Source organism: Equus asinus, chromosome 3 (assembly GCF_041296235.1).
Source record: "Equus asinus isolate D_3611 breed Donkey chromosome 3, EquAss-T2T_v2, whole genome shotgun sequence".
NCBI classification, from domain to species: Eukaryota; Metazoa; Chordata; class Mammalia; order Perissodactyla; family Equidae; genus Equus; species Equus asinus.
In genome coordinates this window covers 81792886-81802366 of record NC_091792.1, presented here as the reverse complement: position 1 = coordinate 81802366, position 9481 = coordinate 81792886, and the positions used below count along the sequence as shown (strand labels likewise).

Sequence of the window (9481 nt, the reverse complement as noted above, 5' to 3'; positions counted from 1 at the left end):
CGCCAACGCCGGACCTGCAGTGGGAGAAAGGGGAGGGAGGTTTTGTGGGGCGGAGTCTGGAGTGGGAGGTAGTTACAGTGATGCCTGTTTTTCCGCTTCAAGGCTAGTGCGTACCTACGGGCGTGTATTCATTCATATATTCCTGCGGGCATGGGGGGGGGGATCTTAAGACATTCCTACTCTTCAAAATTAAAAATGCGACACTGACAAAGGGCTCTTAATCTGTGTTGGAAATGAAAGGAAATGATTTATACAGAAGGTTGTCAGTATCACATGATTCTACACAACTCAAATGGAAAATCAAATTTAAAAAGCGAGTCAAATTCCTAATAAGGTGCATTTCAATCTACAATGCGTAAGCCTTTTTTCCTGCTTACAGCTGTAAGTCTTACTCCCATTCATTCCTTGAGCTATTTTTCTCTATCCTGTTTTGCAAAACATCAGGTGACATTTCATTGTTTATAATACTTGACCTTATATAATCTTTTTGCTATATATAGACCAAGTCAACTGAGGGAGAACTGAAACATAATCTCATAGACTGTCGTTTTCTATTTAGTTTTTGATTTGATCCTACTTCTAATAGTATCACAGAATTGGAACATAAGAATGAGATTTGAATCAATGAGTAGAAGACTACCATTTCAGCGTGGAAAGAATTCGGAAGTATATTATTCTTGATATTTGAAAACATTTAAACGTTTAAATGTTTCAATGAGTAGGAATTTAAATTCAGAATTTGAGTTTTCTAAAAGTATTGAAATTTCTCTAGTCACAAAATTAAAGTCACTCTTGCTTTAAACCCTCAAATTTTACTTGAAAAATCATGTCAGCTGGAACACTGTCGTGGCTTACTCTGTTTCTTCCTCATCTCAAATCTAAAAGATCTTTTAACTGGGCATTGGCAACGAAGTCTGGATCCATTTCTGATCTGTTAGTAGGGCATCTTTTTTCAGCTGCCTCCATATCAGGGCAAAGGGTAGCTGAGGGAGGATTAGTAATTGGATATGTAGCCCTTCACATGTAGGTCATTAAACTCAGGCTGGCATAGTGATGTGCCAAATCTTTGAACAGCTGTTCAGTTGCCCCTTAGGGATCTGTGTAGTGAATAATTATATATTTTTTCAGAGTTAATGCCTGGCATCCTTAGATTCGCATATTGGAAACAAAAATTTTAAGTTACTTTAAAAACCCTCATCTTTGAATAGTGGAGTTTGTAAGTTTTATTTTGACATAGCCATTTAACTTTATAGTCATATGGTACAAAATTTAAAATGCTTCCAGTGTCAATCCAAAGCAAGCACCAAAAAAGTACCGTCAAAAAAAGGGCACTTTAACAGAAGATTGAAGCATATAGAAAGTATAGGAAGATAAAATCATGATATGGAATAATCTTACTTTCATTGATTTTTAAAATTCATGGGTTTATTTGACACATTTATTGAATTCCATGTTTTTTGTCTTAGTACTCTTGATACAAAGATAACTAAATCATGATCTGTATCCATAAGGAATCCCTAGTCTAGAGGGAAAGCCAACAGTAAATAAATGCCATACACTATATAATGTACTTGAGATGCCTTTACTTGGAAAGGAGCAAACTAAATGCTCCTGGAGGCAGGGGATGTAGTTTCAGAAACTGATTAATTTAGTTCTGTCTTGGAAAGTAAGTAGGAGTTTTCCAAATGTCAAGAAGGGAAAGGTATTTAAAATATTGGGAACAGTGAAAGCAAAGATATGTCATAGTTTGGCACATGACTGAAAAGCTGTGGGTAGGATGAGGAAGAAGGAGGAAAGAATAACCCTAAGGGTTTTTCTAGTTTGGACAACTGTGGGACTGTAATTCTGTTAACTGGGTCTTTTAGAGAATAGTGGAAGAAAATTAGGTTTTGAAAAAAATGGTTTGATTTTGAATATGTGGGTTCTGGGGAGAGTCTACAGGACATCTAAGTAGAAACAGATTTAGAAATCATTAGCATGTATTTGGTAGTTTAAGCCAACATAAGAGATTGAAATCAAAGAGATGCTAGTCCATGGGTTACAAACTTGTAATGTCTATGAGGACTAGAAGGTAACAAATGAGAGAAGCTATCTGGGAGAAAAGTGTCACAGACTGAGCACATTCTATGTTTAATCAGGGTACAAATTCCAAGTAGGAATGTGGGCCTAATGACAGAGATGTCAGTTTTTTAAGAGCAGCTGGAAATCTGGATTTTTATGTAAAATCTGTTTTTTTAAGTATTAGCAACTATTTTGTTTGTTTTTAAATACTGAGCAGGCAAAACAAAACGTGTCTGTGGACCACATTCAGACAATTGGCAGCCAGTTTGTTAAATTGGACTGTAGATTGTAGAGTGAGAAGGTGGCTACAGATAGAACCAGAATTTCAGGACACAAAAACATGGTAATAAATACAATTATGAGCTCCTCCAAATGTTTGGCCTGAAAACATCAGGCAGTCATTATAAATTCCAGTATTTTAAGCCTACTTCTGATATTTTGTTAATTCTGAGAGTATTTGTAGCAAGTTGAGAATGAGGAAGTATGCAAATAGAGTAGCACTTGTGAGTATCTTAATTTCAGGCTAAGAAAGATAAAAAGAAACTAATTTTTTTAAATGACTTGAAAGGTATCTAAAAGGCAGAATCAACATATCATCCATAAACATTTCTCTTGCATTTTGTTTGACTTTAAAAATATAGAAAAAGTTTAAAGTGTTCTTTTAAAAATACTTTATTCCCCTCCCAGTAATATATGAATATTGAAGACTCTAGGAAGATGATTATGGAGGGAGTATAGTCTGAATCTCCTCATAAAACCAGCCGGAGTGTCTAGAATAACAAAACAACAATAATAACAACAAACCCAGATCATGGCTACAGCATAACTCAGTGAAAAAGAATCCTTATAACATTCATAATATGAGCAAGCAGGAAGAAACCGCCAACTTAGTTTCATCATCTGTGTAAGAGGAAATAGAGGGAAGACAACAGAGCATCTGAAGGCCATGAGAATGGGAGGACCCCCAAACTGCCAACAGGTGTTCACTGAAAAGCAGGGGAAACCAATATAAGATCAGCAGCAAAACTGGCAGAACTGTAATTCAGGATGAGTACAAAGGGAAGAGCAGGAAGCTCTGAAAGTGCTGGAGGGATGTGAAGTCTACGAAGTCTCAAAACTTAGTAAGCTTGAGCTTCCTTCTTGGACAAAACCCAACACCAAGGAGAAGCTTCTGGGAGTAGAATCCACATTGAACATGACAGGGACAATAGAGGCAAAGGAAAAAGCGGGTCCAGATAAAAGTGGGAGAGAAGAAGAGGAGACACAGCTCAGAAATGGCAAGGGTACATGTGTGTCATTTTATAAACAGATCGGGAAAGGAAGCTCTAGAACCATGAGGCTAGGAAAGCTATTTAACCCACTCCTCCCTCTTAAATCTACAGAATAACTTATGTAGCCTACAAATATACCACATAAAATGATCGTGGTTGAGTCCTATTTAACATTATTATAATAAAAAAGAGAATATGAAGCAGGAAAAAAGCAAATGAAAACTATAACCCAATATTTCAAAACAAGTTAAAAGAATTTTTTTAAAGATGGAAGGTAAAACAACAGAAAGCAGAAAAACTCAGGAGTGACAGAACGCAGAAAAGAATATGAAATATAAAAAGTACACATATATATTCAACATCATGTTGGAAGTCCTAGCTAGTGCAATGAGGCAATAAAAGGAAATAAAAGGAAGTAAAACATTTCAGATGACATCATTGTCCATGTAAAAAATCCCCCAAAATCAGCAAAAAGAATCTTCATGAAACTAATAAGTGATGATAGCAAGGTCACAGGATGAAAAATTAACATACAAAAGTCAATTGATTTCCTATCTACCAGCAATGAACAACTGAAACTTGAAATTAAAAAAGTAATAGCACTGAAAAAGGAGAAATACTTAGGTATAAATCTAACAAAATATGTATAGGATCTATATGAGGGAAACTACAAAACTCTGATGAAAGAAATAAAGATCTAAATAAATGTAGAGATCTTCTGTGTTCGTGAATTGAAAGACTCAATAATGTAGAAATGAGCACACTTTGTGTCCAGATCTTGGTTTCTAATACCATTCTTCAATAAAAGGAACCAGAGCTCCTTGGGGAAATGACTGATTCTAGAATTGGGGTCAAATAGTACAAGATGATCCTGGAGCATCTTGTAGTGCCAGAAATTAAGGAAATACTTACACACACACACACACACACACACACACACACACACACAAGGATGGGGTATGTCAAAGGAACACAGGAGCCAAGTGAAAGAGCTCCCAATGGCTAAATCTGGAACAACTGTAGAAACAAATTAAATAAAGGAGTATTGGATTAAAAGGACAAAGGAGTAAAGGATTGGAACCACAAAATATAAAATAAATATTCATAAGTCCATACTGATATAAATGATAAATAAATGGAGGAGAAGAGATAACTCTCCCATATAGAGGAATTCCAAATAATTTATGGAGGTACTCTAACCTTAAGGAGGAGGAACATAACTCCTTACTCCTTAAGTATGGGCTGCACATAATATTTCCTTCCAAAGAGTACAGTATGGAAAGGAAGGTGAAAAAAGAGTAACTTTTACAATGTAGAAACCTGACAATACTACTCAGCCAGGTGGTCAAGGTCAACATCGACAGTGATAAATCATGTTGATAGCATGTCCCTTTGATGTAATAAAAATGGCACCTCTGTGGTCTTCCTCCCCCAACCCTATAAGCCTGGTCAAATCATGAGAAAAACATCCAACAAATTCCAATAGAGGAGTATCCTACGAAACTCCTAACCTGATGCTACAAAACACTTCAAAGCTGTCAAGATCACCAAAAATAAGGAAAATCAGAGAAATTGTCCTCACCAAGAGATTGTTTACGATATGTGACAACTAAAAGTAGTGTATCCTGGGTGGGATCTTGGGACACAAAAAAAACGTTAGATAAAAACTGAGGAAATCTGTGAGCCAGCCCCATGGCCAAGTGGTTAAAGTTCCGCACACTCCCCGTTCGTGGCCTGGGTTTGCAGGTTTGGATCCTGGGTGCAGACCTACTCCACTCATCAGCCATGTTGTAGAGGCATCTCACATACAAAAGACAGAGAAAGATTGGCACAGATGTTAGCTCAGGGTGAATCTTCCTCACCAAAAAGCCAAACAAACCAACCAAAAAAACTAATGAAATCTAAATAAAGTATGAAATTTAGTTAATAATAATATATCAATATTGGTTTATTAATATTAACAAATCTACCACACTAATGTAAGATACTAATAATAGGGGCAACTGGGTACAGGCTATATAGGAAATTTCTGGGCAATCTTAATAAGTGAAATTATTTTGATCAAAATTTAAATTTTGTTTTCTTTGCATTAGTCTACTGAAAGAAAGCCATCGATTCTCTCCTTTAAATGCTAGAAATTCAGTTTTGTGTGATGAAAGGTAATGTAAGGTTAGACTGCTCTTAGGGTGACTGTCGTTGACCCATGAAGACTTTTTGGTTGTTGTCAAATATGAGTGCTTGGGGGCGATGAGAGCTAGGGGTAAAGTTTGGTTAATAACTCCATTTTGGAAAAATGACTATTTTTCTTGGAGGGTCTTAGATTCCAAATGTTTCAAACCTGATTTTCAAGTTTACTTTTGTTAAGGAAAGGCATTTAGTGGGTTATTATTTTCTCAAAGGGAAATCTTAATGCCTTTTGAAATAGTATATGTACTCTCTTATAATTTTGCCTTGGTAAGAGATCATCGCATCATAAGAATACTCTTAACCTAAGAAAAATCTTTTTTGCCAGATTCCTTGGAAATGCTCACTTTCTCACTGAATTGAGAATATTAGTAGATTTTATTATGACCACTCAGGGATAACTTGAAGTGCCTCTCTAAAAAATTTTTTTCATTAATGTCATTCTCCTAAGAACAGAGTAAAGTGTTCTGATGTTATAAAGTCTTTTTTTTTCTCTATAGCTGTCATACATCCTGACTTATCATATCTCTATCTGATAGGGTAATACATTTCCTTCCAACCTTTAGTGGGGTGAAGTTCATCTGTCTTCCAAGCTAGGAAAATGAGTTAACTCCCGACAACTTCTAATACTCAACAGAAGCACAACTGTATTTTGTACATTTCATAGTCTCTTATTTATCACTAAAATAGTAGTATAGCAAATATTCCATGGTGTCATGTACTATCAATGGAATTTCATTGCAATAGGATTGTTTTAAAATCTACTATTTGATTTTGACTTGGCTAGCACAGGTCAGTTTTTTCCCCTGTATGTTTAGCCTGGAACATCTAACTATAACAAGCAAGTGCTCTGTTAGCCTCCATAAAAAATTATGATGCACTTATTAAAGGACAGTCCCAATAATTCTATGTCATCCATAAGAAATATTTTCCACTTCCTATCTCTAATAATTTTTAAGTAAAGAAGAATATTGGGTCTAGGTTTCAAAGTTTGTTTTCCTATTTTGCTTAAATCATTTTACTAAATTAATCTGAACTTCATTTTTCTAATATGTAAAACCTTTATTTTTAGGATATACTATAAAAAATGTAAAGTGCTTAGCATAGTGTATTGTACATAGTAATCATTCCACAGATGGTAGCTCTTGTTATTTTCATACTGTGCTGTGCACCTGTCCTGCTTCACATGCCGTGCAAAAAAGCCGATGAGTTTTGGGAGGTATCTCCCACGTATGTTGTACAGTATGATATTTGTTCTGCTTCATCAACAGAGCAATAAAGGAGAATGCCTGTTCTTTAGTACACAGAATTCACTGAATATGGAAAGAGTTTGGCATTTTTATTTCATCTCTGGTAAAACAATCTTAATATGTCTTTCAAATGACATAAGAAAAAGCAAAACAAGTTTTTGTAAAAAGAAAAAGTTATAAGCAAAATATAAAAGGATGATATTATTTATTGCCAACAGAAGCAGCCTTATTTGAACATCCTATGTTGAAATGACTGCTTAATACAGTGACTCGTAGGAGCTTTCTAGTGGAGAGCCGATGCTGAAATGAAACAGCATTTATTTTGTTAGGCAATAGTGATATGCCTTTTATTGGTTGGACTCTAGGAAACACCTGACCACAAATGGTACTTTACCCTAAGAGACACGTATCACATACCACATATTCTAAACGCAAACATTAAAGGTCCATATAACTCTGAACCTCAAGTGGAAATACAAAAGACAATTCTCAGAGTCATGTAGTATTCAAAATAGTCTTTAATTTAAGTAAATAAAGATGTGAAGTTTAAGTGACTATGATGGCTTCATGTACGTATTGCAGGAATTGTGGGAATACATAGAAATCTATTCAAATGCAAAGCAATAAAGCACATTCACGTTACCTTATATTTATACCAACTATTCATAAAAAGTTATATTTCTTCTACAAAGGTATTTTTCTAAGAATGGCCTTTTCTGTTTGCCCCAGGAAAACTTATTATTTATGACTTCAAGGTAACAGTCACAAATATTTTCTTTTTGTGTAGGTACTTTAGCCATGATCTGTATACAAAGCTCATGATAGCACATGAAGTTCTCAACTCAACAGACAATAAAGACAAACACTTTTCATCTTTCACTTCCTTACCTAAAAATATATTTCAAGAGGAAATGTGCTTAACTTTGGAGATTTTTAAATTTTGTATTTCATTTTGTGGCCCCGTCTGTCAAGCTGGCTATCTTTTACCTAGGTTGTCTAGAAGATTTAAGCTTAAGGTTAGGATTCTAGAAAAAGGTTTTGAGAGAGAAATGAGGGTAGATTTAGGAACTCAGTTTATCCTTAAACGTGGCTGTAAGTATTTTCAAGTTCATTCACACAGCCCTTCACCACCGCTTACTCCCTCCTTTGCCAAAACCTCCTCATGCGCCTCCCAGACATCTCATTTTAGTAGGTTTTGTTTGATCACGTCTTTCTTGAGGGAGTTTCCAAGGACAAGAGTGGGTTCAGTTAGCGTGGCCTTAGCCATACTAGGGTATTCACTTTAATTCTGGAGAAGCTTCCTAGGTAATTTTCTGAAGAAAAGTGCTAAGGCCTAGAATCCCTTCCAAGAATGGGATTCAGAAAGCACGGAGGACCTTCTCTAGCCAGTCTGGGGACTTAGACAAGTGTTTCTTGTCATAGACATAGCTAGGGGTCTGCTAGGATATACTCAATCGGCCTGCTAGCATGTTAATGATAGACAACGCTGATTCGCTACAACTCCATACAGTTTCACACATAAGGAGAATCATCTAGCTTTTGGAAATGAAATGTTCTATCTACTCCAACGTGTTGAAAGGATTGGTAGTAGTACAACTTAAAAATTTAAAAGTCAAATCCTAAAATTCAGAGTGATTTTTTATAATAGCATACACATAGCATAAGAAAATTCAAAGATGACCATACAAGACATAATACAATTCAAATAAGTTTAGCTGAGTTTGAGAATCCTCACCACCCTCCCACATAAAGTGGTAAAATGTGAAGACAGGCGTTTAATGTTATAGGCATGGTGATGATTACGTACTGAGCGGAAAAATATCACCACCAGTTTTCCTCAAATGTCCCTCAGTATTTCTGAAGTTATAAGAAGGTAGACTGGTTTAGTTCAGCTCTCAAAAGTGAAGTTTTTAAAAATTTTTACTTGTTGAGTAAAATAAGTAGAAATAAAAAATAAGAAGAGCGAGAGACTGAAAACTACAGCCCACCTAAGTTTAATCATTAATAGGGAGCCCTTTGGTGAACTTAGGTCCTGATTTTGGAGTTTGGAATCTGACCTTTCCAGCGAGATAAACATTATTGATGCAGATTCTGAGGAGGGTCACTCCCTGGCTGCCTTCAAAAGAGTCCACTTCTCAGTGACTGCTCACTGGGAACCGGCTGTGTTAAGAGGGCAACCAATCAATATGATTCTTCTTGCTGTGCTTTTTCTCTGCTTCATTTCCTCATATTCAGCTTCTGTTAAAGGTAAGTTTGTGTTGCCTTTTGCTAAATTTTAATTTAATCTTTGAGGGAAAAAATGTGTGTGCGTGTGTGTGAATAGTGAAAGAATTCCTAACTAAACCATCCTCAGAACCATGTAACTTTGGAGTGTTTGTGAAGACAGGACTGGGTTGGAAGGAAAACCAAATCAAATTCCTACATACACTAAGAAAACAGGGGTTCCTTTTAGTTTCAGTCCCTCAGACTGGTGTGCTTTTTGCTTCGTTTTCTCATTCACGGTCTATTTTTTAAATGGAACAAAAAGATGCCAACTATTGTTACCTGCTGCTGTTGGTCACTCACTGAATGCAGCTCTTTCATTTGAATTGTAAAAGAGGCTTTTAAAAAACCAGTTCCTAAATTTCCCTCTAGTTGCTTAGCAATGTGACATCAAGAAGAATTAGACGCAATGAAAAAGGCCTTCCATTTGCCAAAGAATTATGAATGAAATGG

At 35.8% G+C, this 9481-nt stretch overlaps 1 protein-coding gene across 1 annotated transcript in view; it reads left to right on the top strand.

Moving 5' to 3' along the window:
• Positions 1-8616: 8616 nt before the first annotated feature.
• Positions 8617-9481, top strand: part of MTTP (microsomal triglyceride transfer protein) — a 46218-nt gene continuing 45353 nt past the window's right edge. The window contains exon 1 of the mRNA XM_014846073.3: positions 8617-9013. Within this exon, the coding sequence (XP_014701559.2) occupies positions 8953-9013 (61 nt within the window). The 5' untranslated portion in view covers positions 8617-8952. The remainder of the gene's footprint in view (positions 9014-9481) is intronic.